The sequence below is a fragment of the Pseudophryne corroboree genome, chromosome 3, assembly GCF_028390025.1.
Source record: "Pseudophryne corroboree isolate aPseCor3 chromosome 3, aPseCor3.hap2, whole genome shotgun sequence".
In the NCBI taxonomy this organism is placed as follows: domain Eukaryota; kingdom Metazoa; phylum Chordata; class Amphibia; order Anura; family Myobatrachidae; genus Pseudophryne; species Pseudophryne corroboree.
Window position 1 is genome coordinate 106,299,248 of NC_086446.1, and position 17,772 is coordinate 106,317,019.

Below are 17,772 nucleotides of genomic sequence, written 5' to 3' on the forward strand. Positions count from 1 at the left end.
AAAGACCAGCTACACCCGGGCCACAGCATGTTTAACTTGCTTCCTTCAGGCAGGCGTTACAGGGCTGTCCCCGCCAGATCCACCAGAAGCCTCAAAAGTTTCTTTCCCCAAGCGGTCCGCCTGCTGAACTCCTGAACATTGACTGACTAGACGTATATGTAACTAACTTGTGTTCCTACGGTATACCTATCTGTGTAACTTTACTTGCCCCCCCCCCCCACACACACACACACACACACACACGCACACACACCTGCTTACCTGTTACCTACTTGGCTGTTGTATAGCAAACCGAAGACAAATTCCTAGTATACGCAAGTATACCTGGCCAATAAAGCTGATTCTGATTATAACCTGCTCCAAATTGTCTATTCCTTGCACACTTTTTTGAGGTTTTGCCTATGTGAGAGCCTGTTGGATGTTTATTACTGGCCCACGGTGCAAGGAAAACATGGGTAACATCATGTCAATCTCGACATTATATCCTCTGATTTCAGCCATGATAGCTAGAACAATGCTTTTGGATTTAACCCTCTGGGACCAAATGGCCGATTGACATTCGCTGCCATACATTAGCAGACAAGTCAATAGTTGGCTATTTGGATAGATAATCTTTTAGATGTGTGTCCTAAGGACTGGGTTTGTGAAGCCCTGATCTAGAATATATGCTGAGCGAGACCTTAGGATAGCTTTGAGAAGTACTGATTGAGCTTAAGGCTACTTCAACACCTCCTTCATGTCTGAGCAGGTGCAGCGTGATAGGTCACTTGCTCCTGCCTGGACAAGAAAATATAGCGCATGTGGAAGCAGCCCAAGGGGGGTGTACACAACTATCCCATTCATGCGTGTTTTCCTCCGCTTATTTGAACATGTGTAAACACACACAGTAACAAACAAAGGTGTGCAGCCCGAATCTGCCAGGAAGTTCTCTCCTGTAATAGCCGCGTATGGTACTGCATTACAGACTGATGGCTGTAAACGTATCCTGTGTACTCGTTGTCAGAATCTACTGCTGCCACAGTCCACACAAAGTGCAGCATCCATTCAGTTCAGTATAGTGTGATTCTGCACCGCAGTCTTAAACTGCAGCATTTAATAGTGTGCTCCTCCACCGTGCACACCGCAGTATTAGACTGCAGCATTTAATAGTGTGCTCCTCCACCGTGCACACCGCAGTCTTAGACTGCAGCATTTAATAGTGTGCTCCTCCATCGTGCACACCGCAGTCTTAGCCTGCAGCTTTTAATAGTGTGCTCCTCCATCGTGCACACCGCATTCTTAGACTGCAGCATTTAATAGTGTGCTCCTCCACCGTGCACACCGCATTCTTAGACTGCAGCATTTAATAGTGTGCTCCTTCACCGTGCACACTGCAGTCTTAGACTGCAGCATTTAATAGTGTGCTCCTCCACCGCGCACACCGCAGTCTTAGCCTGCAGCATTTAATAGTGTGCTCCTCCATCGTGCACACCGCAGTCTTAGCCTGCAGCATTTAATAGTGTGCTCCTCCACCGCGCACACCGCAGTATTAGACTGCAGCATTTAATAGTGTGCTCCTCCACCGCGCACACCGCAGTCTTAGACTGCAGCATTTAATAGTGTGCTCCTCCACCGCGCACACCGCAGTATTAGACTGCAGCATTTAATAGTGTGCTCCTTCACCGTGCACACCGCAGTATTAGACTGCAGCATTTAATAGTGTGCTCCTTCACCGTGCACACCGCAGTCTTAGCCTGCAGCATTTAATAGTGTGCTCCTCCACCGTGCACACTGCAGTCTTAGACTGCAGCATTTAATAGTGTGCTCCTCCACCGTGCACACCGTATTCTTAGACTGCAGCATTTAATAGTGTGCTCCTCCACCGCGCACACTGCAGTCTTAGACTGCAGCATTTAATAGTGTGCTCCTTCACCGTGCACACCGCAGTCTTAGCCTGCAGCATTTAATAGTGTGCTCCTCCACCGTGCACACTGCAGTCTTAGACTGCAGCATTTAATAGTGTGCTCCTCCACCGTGCACACTGCAGTCTTAGACTGCAGCATTTAATAGTGTGCTCCTCCACCGTGCACACCGTATTCTTAGACTGCAGCATTTAACAGTGTGCTCCTCCACCGCGCACACCGCAGTCTTAGACTGCAGCATTTAATAGTGTGCTCCTCCACCGTGCACACCGTATTCTTAGACTGCAGCATTTAATAGTGTGCTCCTCCACCGCGCACACTGCAGTCTTAGACTGCAGCATTTAATAGTGTGCTCCTTCACCGTGCACACTGCAGTCTTAGACTGCAGCATTTAATAGTGTGCTCCTCCACCGCGCACACCGCATTCTTAGACTGCAGCATTTAATAGTGTGCTCCTTCACCGTGCACACTGCAGTCTTAGACTGCAGCATTTAATAGTGTGCTCCTCCACCGCGCACACCGCAGTCTTAGCCTGCAGCATTTAATAGTGTGCTCCTCCATCGTGCACACCGCAGTCTTAGCCTGCAGCATTTAATAGTGTGCTCCTCCACCGCGCACACCGCAGTATTAGACTGCAGCATTTAATAGTGTGCTCCTCCACCGCGCACACCGCAGTCTTAGACTGCAGCATTTAATAGTGTGCTCCTCCACCGCGCACACCGCAGTATTAGACTGCAGCATTTAATAGTGTGCTCCTTCACCGTGCACACCGCAGTCTTAGCCTGCAGCATTTAATAGTGTGCTCCTCCACCGTGCACACTGCAGTCTTAGACTGCAGCATTTAATAGTGTGCTCCTCCACCGTGCACACCGTATTCTTAGACTGCAGCATTTAATAGTGTGCTCCTCCACCGCGCACACTGCAGTCTTAGACTGCAGCATTTAATAGTGTGCTCCTTCACCGTGCACACCGCAGTCTTAGCCTGCAGCATTTAATAGTGTGCTCCTCCACCGTGCACACTGCAGTCTTAGACTGCAGCATTTAATAGTGTGCTCCTCCACCGTGCACACTGCAGTCTTAGACTGCAGCATTTAATAGTGTGCTCCTCCACCGTGCACACCGTATTCTTAGACTGCAGCATTTAACAGTGTGCTCCTCCACCGCGCACACCGCAGTCTTAGACTGCAGCATTTAATAGTGTGCTCCTCCACCGTGCACACCGTATTCTTAGACTGCAGCATTTAATAGTGTGCTCCTCCACCGCGCACACTGCAGTCTTAGACTGCAGCATTTAATAGTGTGCTCCTTCACCGTGCACACCGCAGTCTTAGCCTGCAGCATTTAATAGTGTGCTCCTTCACCGTGCACACTGCAGTCTTAGACTGCAGCATTTAATAGTGTGCTCCTCCACCGTGCACACCGCAGTCTTAGACTGCAGCATTTAATAGTGTGTTCCTCCACCGCGCACACCGTAGTCTTAGACTGCAGCATTTAATAGTGTGCTCCTCCACCGCGCACACCGCAGTATTAGACTGCAGCATTTAATAGTGTGCTCCTCCACCGCGCACACCGCAGTATTAGACTGCAGCATTTAATAGTGTGCTCCTCCACCGTGCACACCGCAGTCTTAAACTGCAGCATTTAATAGTGTGCTCCTCCACCGCGCACACTGCAGTCTTAAACTGCAGCATTTAATAGTGTGCTCCTCCACCACGCACACTGCAGTCTTAGACTGCAGCATTTAATAGTGTGCTCCTCCACCGCGCACACTGCAGTCTTAAACTGCAGCATTTAATAGTGTGCTCCTCCACCGTGCACACCGTATTCTTAGACTGCAGCATTTAATAGTGTGCTCCTCCACCGCGCACACTGCAGTCTTAGACTGCAGCATTTAATAGTGTGCTCCTCCACCGCGCACACTGCAGTCTTAGACTGCAGCATTTAATAGTGTGCTCCTCCACCGTGCACACCGTATTCTTAGACTGCAGCATTTAACAGTGTGCTCCTCCACCGTGCACACCGCAGTCTTAGACTGCAGCATTTAATAGTGTGCTCCTCCACCGTGCACACCGCAGTCTTAGACTGCAGCATTTAATAGTGTGCTCCTCCACCGTGCACACCGCAGTCTTAAACTGCAGCATTTAATGTGGCAGCAAACTAATGTGCAACTTAGGGGCAAATTCATGGAAAAATTGCTGCACCCCTAACTTATACCCCTTTCACACCAGCACCCCTGAATACGGGTTTTTGGCACATAACCCGTGTTCATGTGCGTTGTGAAAGGGGTCCAGGGTTGAAATACCTGGTTGAGTGACCCGGTATTTCAACCCTGCTCTTGTCATTTTTACACAAGCGTCACACACATTACCAAACAAATCTGGCCACAAAGCGGCTGGGGGCCACAGGTGAGTGCTCTTGGGGCTGCCTGATGCCTATAACTGGAGTAAATGATGCATGAAATAGGATTTACCTTAGACACTGGGCATACCCATAATGCACTAAATGGCCTGTCAGCCCCATTCAGCATTGTGATCATACATAGGCCTGCCCATGGTCTTGGTGAGGTGTGCCTTGTTCCTGGCAGCAGATCAGCGACGTGGGAGCGCTCGCCAATGTCACTGCTGAGTGGTATTTGGCTGTGCTTGTTTTATTTTTGTATGTCCTTTTTGTTTTTGTATCTTGCAAATATAGGATATATTCAATGAAGTGCCAAAAGTCATGGGATAGCAGTATGTAAAAGTAATGGTAGGTGGCGCCAGCGTACTGTGATATCTTGGAAATGCCCAGACCTGCAGTTGTAATCTGACATCGCGTGAGTCCGTGTTGATATCGGCTAGGCTGTTCTCGTCAAGGCAGAGTGAATTATCGGAGTGCGAACAGGGCATGATAGTGGGTGCCCGACAGATGGGACATTCCATCTCCGAAGTTATGCGGACATTCAACATTCCTCGAACTACAGTGTCACGTGTGTACTGGGAATACCTCATGGAAGGCATTACTACCTACTGTGGCCGGCGGTGTCTGGGCAGAATGGTCTATGGCACAGGTTCTCAAACTTGGTCCTCAGGACCCCACACGGTGCATGTTTGCAGGTCTCCTTACAGAATCACAAGTGACATAATTAGTTCAACCTGTGGACCTTTTAAAATGTGTCAGTGAGTAATTAATACACCTGCGCACTTGCTGGGTTACCTGCAAAACATGCACTGTGTGGGGTCCTGAGGACCGAGTTTGAGAAACACTGGTCTATGGTAACGGACAAGCATTGGTTCAAATAACATCCACATTCAATGCAGGAGTTTCCAGACGTATATCCAGAGGTCCAGCGTTCTTTAGCTTCCCTGGGATATGGATGCAGAACACACACCAGAGTGTCCATTAACACCATGGCTTGTGGTGTTGCTAATTGGACTCTGGAGGACTGGCAACATGTGACATTGTCCGATGAGTCACTGTTACAGTTGTTTTGCGCTGATGGTAGGGTTCATGTGTGGCGCAGACCCCGTAAGGCCATTGACCACAGTTGTCAGCAAGACACCATGCAGGCTGGTGGTGGTTCCATAATGGTGTGGGGTGTGTTCAGGTGGCATGGGTTGGGTCCACTGGTCTGCCTAAACTTGTCATTGACCAGTAACTTCTACATTGCAATGCTTGATGACCATTTGCAGCTCTTCATGGACTTTCATGTTCCCCCACAACGATGGAATATTCCAGCAGGATAATGCACCATATCATCAGTCCCTAGTTGTACAGAATTGCTTCGAGGAGAGTTCCGACGCATGGTGTGGCCACAACGTTTGCCTGACATGAACCCAATTGAGCATTTATGGGACGCGATGGAGAGGTACAGCCGTATCCAAAATCCTGCACCTACAAATATCAGAGAGCTGTTGGAAGCTTTCTAGACGGCATTGGTCAACATCTCTCCAGAGGTCATCTGTCTGCTTGTGGAATCGTTGCCATGTCTGGTCCTACACAATAATAGCCACCTATCCCAAGACTTTTAGCACACAAAATACTAATATACTTGCCATATTCAATTCAGAGGGATGCTGGTGATTTGTAAATGCTTGTAACAGCATCACATTGCGGCCACAAGCTTGCTCATTTTTATCTGACTTCTATAGGGGAGCGCAGAAAACTAAACATCGTTTACCTACTGTAAATATCACTGATGTGAGTATCACAAGGCTCCAAATTGAATTGGGTTCCAATGTATAGATAGTGTCTAGATCAGGCTTTCCCAACCACGGTCCTCAAGGCACACCAACAGTGCAGGTTTTAGTGATAGCCAGGCTTCAGCACAGGTGACTTAATTAGTAGCTCAGTTATTTTGATTTAACCATCTGTGCTGCAGCCTGGATATCACTAAAACCTGCACTGTTGGTGTGCCTTGAGGACCGTGGTTGGGAAAGCCTGGTCTAGATGGACAGTCAATAGCTTGACACCATATGGTCAACATGGTAAAAAGGTCAAAAGGCAGAAATAGGTATGGGGGGGGGTTCATATTTTTTATCTTTTACTTCATTTACCAAGGGTGGCAAGCGAAGCGAGCCCGCAAGGGTATATGTAACCACAATTACTGCAAACATATGATGAAATGTAGAAAATGCCACCCAAAAAAAACATTTAAAAAAAACTTGTTGACTTTTTTGTCATGACCATTTCCATCTTGAACTTTTTGTACCTGTCAACCTTTTCTACTGTCTTTTTTCCGTATTGACCCTGTCGACCGTATGCTGTTGACCTAATGACTAATTTCTGTAGATCTTTATACCATACCCAATTGAATTGCACCCTGCTAATGACCTGGGGAACTTTGGGAGCACAAGAGATGGGGTGAGGGCTCCATGAGGATTTTTGGAATCAGAATACAGCTTGGTCTATATTTTGGGCTGATGTTGTAAGAGGGAGCCCTGTATCACACCTAGGGTCTGAGTCCGAGTCTTAGTACAAAGAAGCAGTACAGATTTGGATACACTGTCTGTGAAATATATTGGGCGCTGACCGGAAGGAATGGGGTGGCAAATAACAGCGGTAAGACGTCTTATGGGACATCTGCTAAAGCGCTTGCGTACAAACTGTAATGCTGCATGTCACTTGTGGGGCGATTTCATTTGGGGTTTTTTTTAGGCACTGGCCACTAAGTGGCACCAGACTGCAGCAAATCAATTGTTCTGCTGTTCAGGCGCGATTGTGTAAAAAGTGTCCTGTTTGGGCACCCAAATGGGTACTTTCAACGTTGTGGGCACCATTTTAACGCAAAGCGGCTAAAACCGGTGATTTGGGGCACTTAAAAAGTAATGCATGCCCGATTAGAGAAACAATTGAATTGCTCAGATGGGCCCCCACAAAAACATTTTTATTTCCCCGTGAGTGGGAGGCTCAGTCCTGTCACATTAGGATACACGGATATACACCAGGGCCGGCTTTGTAATTGCATTAGCATAACGTCGTAGATGTGACTGCAAAAATAAAGAAACTGCGTCGCAATATCCGGCCCATAAGGCTCCGTAATCATATTGAAGAAAACAAGGCAGGGGAGTATTTGGGCCCAAATAACACAAGGTTAATGAGCGCTCTCCTAATCTCCGATTGTACATGGTATAAATGTTGTTGATATACTTGTCTCTGCGTAGCCTTGATTTAGAGCACCACAATTCCATGATTAGAGTGACAGCGGTTTCATGTGACCTTGCCCTGTGAGGCTTTATGGTGTCCCCTTAAAGTTTTTTCATCCAGTTTAGTTACCACCCTGTTATGGTGTTGGCGGGCAGGGGGGGGGGGGGGGGGGGCAAATGGGAGTATGTAAGTAATAGCTTTATGGCTGACGTGGTTTTATACAGCAGGAGCACTTGGTAGAAAGTGTGTGTAGGGTTGGCTCACACGAGCATTGAGTCAGGACAGGTGAAATGTGCTGCATAATTGTGTAGGCATGCAGATCATTTTGGCAATCCCTTTACACTGCGGATTATCTGGATAGCAGGGGTAGGGTGGGGGTCTGAGGTACCGGATGACCAATGACCCTAACCCTTCAAGCTAATCGCTGGAGTGTTCTCCTGAGGATTCCCATTGGAAACACTGCATAAGCAAATTGGGACTAACTACAGTAGCTAAACTCCTCAGTCCTTTTCTCTAGTCATTCTAGAAAAATAAATTATCCATGATTTGCCTAAATAAGCGATTGCATGAAGACCCACTTTACCTGTCATATTCAGAATGTCCAGGAACAGGGGAGAATAAGGCGGACTATAACATATCACAGTACTGCATGTGTAAGTGGGTGTACTTGGTACCTGAAACATGCCCAGTAAAGTATTTCAGAGTTGGCATTAAATGCAGGGCCCTCGGCCTGTGTCACCGTGGGGGTGCTGAGCCAGGTTCTCATTTAGCATTGCCTTTCCGCTAATTACTCCTGGTTTGTCATTGGGACCTGCCTGCCTGCATGTACTGGAATTATCAGGCACTGACCCAGAACTGGGAGGGGTGTGTGAGACTTGGTGCAGAGGAGAGCCCCGGCTACACATGCTGCAGTTACATAGTAATATACTTTATTTGCTTACAATTGATTTGTAGTGAGAATACAATCACATGCTGGTGATTGGATGAGTTCCACTGTCCTCCTTGCTCGCCCTGGATTGGGCACATCTGCATTAGAGAGAGCATAGACTGTGTGTTCTGTATACCAAGCTAACTGCACACACATGGCATATATAGTGCGATGTAGTGGCTTCTATACCCGAGACATTGCTAAAGTTGCTCCTGTGTCATCAGTGACACATTACCCTTGTATGTGGCTAGCAGACTGCCAGCACTAGTCGTAGGGAGGGGCTGTTTGCCCCTGGGCAGCAGCACATGGCAGGAGGCGCCCCTCCCTGTATGTCTCCCTGCCAGTGCCAGGTGCTGCTGCTGGGGGCACTGCGGGCCAGAGCTCTGCATTACTCCCTCCCCCAGCAGCAGCAGCAGAGTGAGACACCCCCGGGGGTGAGAGACGGGAAGAGACAGCAGCAGTTGTGCAGAGGGAGGAGAGAGCTCCCCCGGCCAATCACTGCCGGCCTCTCCCCCCTCCTCTCTCTGCCTTCCCTTCGCGGCTGTGCCCCCTTCCCCCTTCTCCCTTTGTGTGTTCGCCCGTCCTCCTCCTTCCCTCCCCGCCCGCCTCCTGCAAAGCACTGCTGGGAAGAGTGTGCAAGTGCAGGCGGCCGGGAGCAGCTGCGGGGAGAGGCCGGCCGGGAAGTGACTGCTGCGGGGTACAGCCGCATCTCCCTGCGCGCACACAGCGGCCGCATGAGGACTGCAGGAAGGCGGCCGCATCCCCGTCTCCCTCCCACTGGCTGAGCTGGCAGCCGGCGCCGGGGATGCGCTAGCACCGGGGGCTGCTCAGGGATCTACTAGTACTCAGTCATCCTGCGACAGGAGGCGGCAGCCGGGGTGAGCGGGGAGGGGTCTCTGCGCCTGGCTCTTGCCTGCACCATGTCACTCGGCTACATAGCAGCCTGTTTCTCTCTCGGCCCCTGATGTCTACTATGTATATACATGGGTCACTCCTGTGACTGAGCGGTCTTCATTCTGCCACTCTGCTACACAGTTCCCTGTGTCACTCTACTGGCCCCTGATGTCTTCTATATACATGGGTCACCCCTGCGACTTTGCACTGTATTACATAGTAGCCAGTATCCAAGTCCTAGCTTCTGCCATGCTACATAGTATCTCTCTCTCTGTCTGTCTGTCTGTGCACTGGCTTGGTATAGTAGTCTCTAACTGCTACGTGGGGTGAGGACAGGCTGCTCCGCCTGTGCGCTGGCCTCCTGCCAGCTATGTATATACATGGGTCACCCCGGTGACAGTGAGCTGTCTCATACATATTGTAACACAGGGTAGGAGGATATAGTGCAGTGTCCTTACTGGACGTTTACCTGTCATGTGTATCTCCCCTCCCCCTCATGTCCATCACATGATCAGCTTTCCCTGCATCTCCTCGTCAGTCACTTCCTGGGGTGTGCAGGCTGCAGATATCTGCTCACAGGCTAGGATGGGCTGTGGGAGAGTCTGGCTGCCTGAGGAGCTTACCATATTGCCAATTTCTACAGACGTTTTCTTGTCTCTTGTATTCAAGGTTGTGTTTGCAAGCTATTTAACCTTCCCCCTCCCTTTTTTTTTTCTCATTTTGTTTTTGGGAGGGTAACAGAAGCTACTGGAGGAACACGCACACGACCCACCTGAACTTGCACTTAGCGGAGTCCCCATCGTTCAGTGGCCCAAGAGACAGCAGGTGAGTGTGGATGAGTCAGTCACTTTATCATTGGCGCTGTGTTCTCATTTCTCTCCTGCTGACAGGTGACCTATCTAGGCTTCTGTGCCTGTTGTTGTCCTTGTGCATGTACTGTATGTAAGTCGCTGAAGAGCTTTACGGAGGATAGAAATGAAAGAAATGTGTGGATCCTGGTTATATTACAGAAACGGGTAATCTTATTAGCATACTGCAGAGCTATATATCAGTCATGAGCTAATCATTCATGGTAGTGACTTCATTCTAAACCACAGTGTGGCTATGTAAAAAATGGCTTGGAGAGGGGACCTGGTCTTTTGTCTTTGTGTTATTGGATGTTCTTCTATGTTGGCTAGGTCTTTTTGCGAGTAGATGGGTTTAAAACAGCGAAAACATTTTTATTCTTGTTGTTGTTTTAGAGCAGGGGTGGGGACCCTTCGGCCTTCCAGCTGTTGTTGAACTACACATACCAGTATGCCTTGCTACATTTTCGCTATTTGGCCATGCTAAAACTGTGGCAGGGCATGCTGGGATGTGTAGTTCAACAACAGCTGGTGCGCTGAAGGTTCCCCATCCCTGGTTTAGAGGAAAAACTGTTTTGTTTCCGCTGCATATAATTCATTTGGTGCAGCCATTTATCCCCAGAACTTAGGACATATTTTTAACTGTGCTTACGGAGTAAGTTGTCTGTTATATGGCTGCATATGTTCCCTCTGTGTTTGTCTATTGTAGTTTTAAGATACTTGTGATGTCATGATTAATCATGCTATGTTGGTGAATGCAGGTTGCGGTCTCAGTGTATTGGCCATCTGACATAGGCTCCCTGTTGTATACACTGGAGAAATTCTTCCTACAGAAAGCTGTGTGTTCCAGCTAGTTTCTGTGTGTGTATATAAGTAGGTTTGCCATAATATCCTTTTAATTCGGGACACCTGTCAAGTACACAGGTTGTGGGGTTGGTTTTAAATGAAATGCAGGATTGAATATAGCCAGCCACAGAACCTGTGTAATCATGTCCAAGACTAAAGGGATATTCTGACAAGTCTATATACTGTATGTGTGTCTAATATAAAGCTGTTAGAATAATTGGACTATTGATTTGGATGTTGCTGTGTGTCGGGAGCATCAGATGGAGCTTAGTGTCAGGAAAAGGTGGTTTAGGATTCGTCCCCATTGGAGGAAGGGCTATGTTTTGTTTCTGTCTGCAGTTTCCTTTATGCTCCTGTATATGTTCCTATGGTCTCTCGCGTGGCCCCACAGTCTGTAGCATGTAACTGGGGCTTCTCGTCCGCCATACTTGTAGCTAGTGGTTTTTTAGAACCCCCTAAAATGCTGGTTGAGTTGCATTTTATTTTTCTGTATGTGAAAGGTCATATTAAAGGCGGGGTTCCTGATCGTTACTCCTGGGGGAGGAGCGTTCCGGCTTGTTCGTCTCTGATTTTCTGTTTATGTTCCAATTAATGATTATGAGGAATGACACACCCATGATCAATCAGTTATAGGCCCTACACACTGGCCGAGCTGCCCGACGGCGGATACGGCCGACGAGCGACCCGGCGGCGGGGGAGCAGTGAGCATTTTGGAGGAGTCATTCACATTTGTGCTAGGCTCCTCCCGGGGAATCTAACACTGCGCACAGTATCCGTTTCTGGAATCTGAGCCGCTGCAGGAGGGTAAACCGCCATCTGAATATAGTGTGAACTAATTGAGCCAAATTCCAAAACGCATTGCTTTTTGTGGTTTGGTACATAGGGGTTGGATCATAGTCCCTGTTGATAATAATGGGGGCTCAGCAATCTGTAGTGCTAATTAGCCATCTGCAGGAGATTTCTGAGCAATATCCAGCATTTGGCTATTCATTAACTACAATTTCATGAAAATAAACAACAACTTTATAAATAGTTCCCTAATCTCCATGGTCAAGAATAGTCCAGATCTGTTGTTGTTGTTATTATTATCCTTTATTTATATGGCGCCACAAGGGATCCACAGCGCCCGATTGCATAAATGAAAAATCAAAACCGGACAATAGTGACCTATAGTTGAAGACCATTATAGGACAGGTACAGGATAAAGGACACTGACATAAGTATCAGAGTGGAAGAAAAATGCGGGATTAGGTGCCGTCTGTTCATATTATGAATAAAACAATGACGTTTTCATTGTTTTAGCAATATTTAACCAGCAACTAAACTTTAGTGTCCTCTTAGGGCTTATTCAGATGAGTGTTTTATCTGTTAGCATGTGTGATTCATAACTGCATTATACAGTAATTATAAATGTAGTTACTCAATATATGAATTGGAAGAAATATTGAACGTATGTGCTAAATTAGCAGACAGAACTTCTGCTTGCACCATTAACCTCCAAACCTGACATTGACTCATGTGCGTTAAATGACTTCCAAATATTTGACAAATTCCCCTTGTGATGGCCAGAAATGTGTAATAGAATGTACCCATCCATGGCCAAACTTATGTTACACATTGCGTGTGTGCCTGCTCTTTAGAGGAGCACACCGCATTGTCCACTGTTATAAGACAGAGGTTCTCAAACTTGGTCCTCAAGGCACCCTAACAGCCCAGGTATTAAGGAGATCCATGCTTGAATACAGGTGACATAATTAGTACCACAGTCAGTTTGAGTTAATAATTTGTGCTCCACCTTGGATCTCCTTAAATCTGGGACTGTTAGGGTACCTTGAGAATGGAGTTTTGGGAACCATTAGAAGTTATTTTAGGCCCAGAAAGGCTCAGTGTTCCACTAGGGTTTTACCCTTTACCCACCAAAAGCCTGAGTCCGACCTGGGTAATTGAACACTGTTTCTAGCTGTGCCACGGCGGCTTGAAACCCTGGGCCGGGGTTATTGACCTCATCTCCAAGTGCCAGTTTTTGAACTTCATGAATTTATTAACTCATGAATGACACAGGTTCTGTGGCTGCCTTAATTCAAGCCTGCATTTCACCTGGTTTTTAATCAGCCACAGAACCTGTATAATACATGAGCGTCCCGGTTTAAAGGGGTAGTATGGTAAGTCCATAATAAACAACCATTTGACACCTTTGAACAACCCCAAACACTTTGTCTTGACCACTGACATTGTTCTACAAATGTTCTTCTGTCTTAGGGGGGAATTCAATTGGTGGGTGGGATATTTGAAAAAACCTGCAGTGCGGGGGTTCTTCCTTCAGCAGTGTTTTCCCAAATCGGTTAGAGGACAGAAAATGGTACGTGGTGATCTCTGTAGAAATCATTGCGTTCTTTTTTTTTTTTTTCTTGCACCTTTAGATTTTTCCTGAAATCGTCCTTTAAAAAAAACAAAACCTCACTATGACTTGCTCTTGCACCCCGGTGGACTAATTACACAATTGGAAGTTTCCAATTAGCTTAATTAGTCTGTAATTACCTAATGAAGCGGTGTCTACTGCATCCAACGTCAGAAGGCGGTCGCTTGCAGCCGCACTGAGTATAATGGATGTGCGTGTGTGACACCCCTCCCCCCACCCACCCCTTACAGTGTCATCCCCCCACCAGTGCCAACCGCGGGGAGAAGTAAATCTGCCAGCATCACTTTAGCCTTCCAGCAGGCCATTTCCCAGTGGGACAACTGAGAGACCACCACTGGAAAGGTGGGTATGTATTTTTTAATTATTTTTTTTTTTACTCCCGTCACAGGGTTTTCAGTGCCAAAAACCCTGCAACCATTTTTTTTTCCATTTGGATACCACTGGTATTTGGAGCCTACACACAGTAATCCAAAATTGGATGGGAGGTAGGCAAAGTTTTTTATCTCCCTAAACCTTGCACCCATTTAAATCCCTCCCCCCTTTAGGTACCACTCTTTTGGGCTTCAGGATGATTTCACCACTTCTTCATGCACCTCACCTAGGACGCGCACTGTAGACCTCACGTGTGACATCGCCATGGTGACCGCGTGTTGCCTTTTAACAACTGAATTACACAGTTATCTTGATTAACATGATGTGCTGATTCGTAAGCTGTGATTTCACACTATAGAAATCACTCCTAATTGAATTGAAATATGCAAAGCTCATTCATTCACTCTGTGGTCAATGTACATAAACTAGTATAATTTTCAATAACACTGTACGGTTCTATTAAAACTAGCGCACGCAAAAGCCACAAGTTGTCTCTTACATAGTAAATGAATAGCTAGGTATGTATCAAATTCCCAGTTAAAACATTTGAATGGGTAATGTATCATTATGTCTTTATACTAGTAGTTGCTGGCATGATAACCAGGATGTTTGTAGTAGACAAGAAAAAATAAATAAACCTACTATTTGAAACTATTTATCTTTATAAAGATCCAGTCTTTTGTTTTTTTTATATTTGAGCCATGTTTCTCTGGTGTACAAGTTTCTTAGGGGTCAATTCAATTAGGGTTGCTGTGGAAATGCCGACAACAGCAGCCAAACTCCCTACCCCCTTGCGGCCAGATCTTGCCCCTACGTGCTGGTTTTTGTTTCAAAGCCCTGTGGGGCTGGAAGTCAAATCCAGAGGTCCGGAGCCACCATGAGTGCAGCATGTAGCTGCACATACTCATAGCTACAAGTAACTTGCAGGTCATTAATTGAGCCCTTAATGTTAATTATTTCAATTGTGTCTTGTGGTGACTTTGCCTTTAAGAATGAAATGGGGCATTTTACACTACTCGAGTAGCTTGCGGTAGGCAGATAAGTGAAGGGTTAATCCGTTGCAGTCTCACTGTGTGCTGTTCGGTCATGTATGCCATAGGTTAGAGAACACCAGGACACTATTTGGCATAGGCTGCTGATAACTGAAGTCGACCTTCCTGCAGGCTGCATTGCGGTCATTTACAGCGCTCAGTTGAGAACAGGAATTAAAAGGAAAACAATATTAATATCTAATTTATTTTTTTATTGTTTTTAAGTATTGTGTAATCTGAAGTGGATTTAAGAATGCTGCATGTAGGCATTGCAACCTATCAGAAGTTAGGGTGGAAATCTATCACGCAGGGGAGAAGTTGCCCATAGCAACTATTCAACTTCTTCTACTTATTTTCTGGAATGTACTTGATAAATGCTACTTCTGATGGGCAACTTCTCTGATTGCTCACTCTTTTCATTGCTTGATAATTTACATCTCCGCTGTAGTTTGCTTTATGTAGACACAATAGGCGGATTTCAAATGTTATTCCCGCCGTCGACCACTAGATGGCGTCGAACGGAGCTATTCAAAGGTAGCTCCGTTCAGGCACGATCGGCGGCCGGCGTGTGCATTTTAGCTCGCACCCGCTGGGGGGGGGGGGGCTGAAATGTGTGAAAAGGGATCAGTGTTGGCGCCCAAACAGCACTTTTCCCAATCGCGCCCATTAGTTTAGTCGGGTTTAACCACTTTACGCGGCTAAACCTGACACTAATGCGCGTGATGGGAGACCTCCTGCGATCTCCAGTCACTTTAGATGGGAGATTGGGGGCTATAACATATGAATTCCCCCCCAGTGAGTGTCTGGTTGCTACGGTCAGCGGCCGCCTCAGTCTGCCGTAGACTGCAGTGAGGAAATATAGGTAGAATATTTGTATGCAATTTACAGCACCTTTTTGTATTTGGTTTACAAAAAGAAAATGATCCACTAAAATATAGTTTTCTATGTAAGTCATGCTCCTCTCTGCATTCCTTCTTTAATGTTCTTTTCCTCTCTGTCCCCTCCCCGCCCAGTACAAAGTTCACCTCCGGCCCAAGATCCAGTTCACCAAACCTCACATGATGCGGCCGGCAGCCCGTCACGCCTCTTCTGCTCCTCGGCCCTCTTCTGCCACCATTTCTGGTCACTCTGCCTCCTCCGGTGCACGGAGACGGCGGGTCAGGTGCCGGAAGTGTCAGGCATGTCTCCAGAGAGAGTGTGGAACTTGCCACTATTGCAAAGATATGAAGAAATTTGGGGGTCCAGGCCGGATGAAGCAATCCTGCATGCAGAGGCAGTGCCTTGCGGTGAGTATGGAGGGGTTTTGGCCCTTGAGCTTCTTGCTTTTTAATCGGTCTTGAGACATCTGTAACTCCCCCAGCATGCCACTCTGGCTCCTGTCACCTGACACACCTTGTGATCACTGGAATGTATAATGCAGCTTACTTGTTGTAAAGCTTCACTGATGAGGCCATGTTTATCCTCCAGCCCAGATTGCCCCACTCTGTGACCTGTGCCGTGTGTGGGGAGGTGGATCAGACCAATGATTCCCAGGACTTTGAACAGAAGCTAATGGAGTGCTCGCGGTGCAACGAGATTGTGCATCCTGGCTGCCTTGCAGTAAGTAGCCACAAGTCTACCGAGAGAACATTTTTTTTCATAGTTTGAAATGTATTGAATACATAGGAAGAACTTGGTATGTGCAAAGTTACTAAATATGTATTTTATTAGGTTGTATGTTTGTTTTTTTGAGGAGGGTAGTATTATACTAAATTGCATCAATGTACACTGCAGGGTTGGATGTTGCTGTGCACCTTTATTTACGCCGTCCATCACCTCATGCTTCCCTCCTACCCCAGAGGGCAGCAGTGCCCCTGACATGCCAGACCTGCTCCTTGGCCAATCCCTGACCACTGCCCAGTGTTACCTTCCAGCAGCTGGTTTTACCCTCCTGCTACATCAATCGTTGGAATTTGCAAACTGAAGTCATAGCTACCGTATCGACCATGCTGACAGTGTGACTTCACGGCATGATCACTGGCTTCTGGGAATGACGTCTTTTGTCTGGGGGTCACGGCTGGCTAAGAGGCAGATTAAGTACTTTACTAGGTTTGCACCACTTAGAGAAGGAGACAAGTAAATAATGAAAACCCACTAATCCAATCAAATATAAGTTGTGTTTTGTTTGTTTAACACAGAAAAGCAGAACAGAGAAGTGCTGTAGCTAGTGGAGGGTAACGTGCCAGTTTATGTGATGCAGGAAGCACGCATATTGCCAGTGTAGATAGCAGGGGAGGCATTTCCTGCGGTTTCATGGCGGGTTTGAGTTGCCTTTCCCTCACCCATATGCCGTATGATGTACATCACAGGAAGAGCAGCAGTGCTAGCTATGGGCAGAGACTACATCTAGGAAACCAATCAAAAACAGGAAGTTCTAGTCACATAGTGAAAAATAGTGTATTATACATAACCAGGACACACTTCTTCATTTGTTTGTATTTTTTGGTTTGAGTGGTGGAATGATACATTCCCTGTAATGCTGACGGTACATTAAGTGGCTGTTCACATTGCAGATCAGGCTGTGGCATGCACATCCGTAGGCTGCGCCAGAGTCTGCTTTCTCTACGTAATGCGTGAAAGCCACCAAAACTGCACTTAATCTGCTCTTCAGTAACCTAGACCTGGTCATTATAGGGTAAAACTTTCTCACGCCTGTGCATTTCTGTCTACAGATGGACGGTGAAGGGCTGCTGAGTGACGAGCTCCCGAACTACTGGGAGTGCCCGAAGTGCTACGAGGGGCAGAAGCACATGGTGAGTGTGGGTCTACCTGTGTCAGTGATGTCACATCCTCCTGCACCACGAGGGTCTATAGTAGTTCTGAATAAATCATATACAGTGTTACCTTTCCAATGGAATGTTAGTACTATACAGAG

The 17,772-nt window shown here is 47.0% G+C and overlaps 1 protein-coding gene across 4 annotated transcripts in view; it reads left to right on the plus strand.

The window, feature by feature from the left end:
• KDM2A (lysine demethylase 2A) overlaps positions 1-17,772 on the plus strand; it is a 117,306-nt gene that overhangs the window by 87,683 nt on the left and 11,851 nt on the right. For all 4 annotated transcript variants that reach the window (XM_063958379.1, XM_063958380.1, XM_063958378.1 and 1 more), the window contains exons 13-16: positions 10,087-10,170; positions 15,872-16,144; positions 16,326-16,457; positions 17,570-17,650. In XM_063958379.1, the coding sequence (XP_063814449.1) occupies positions 10,087-10,170; positions 15,872-16,144; positions 16,326-16,457; positions 17,570-17,650 (570 nt within the window). The remainder of the gene's footprint in view (positions 1-10,086; positions 10,171-15,871; positions 16,145-16,325; positions 16,458-17,569; positions 17,651-17,772) is intronic.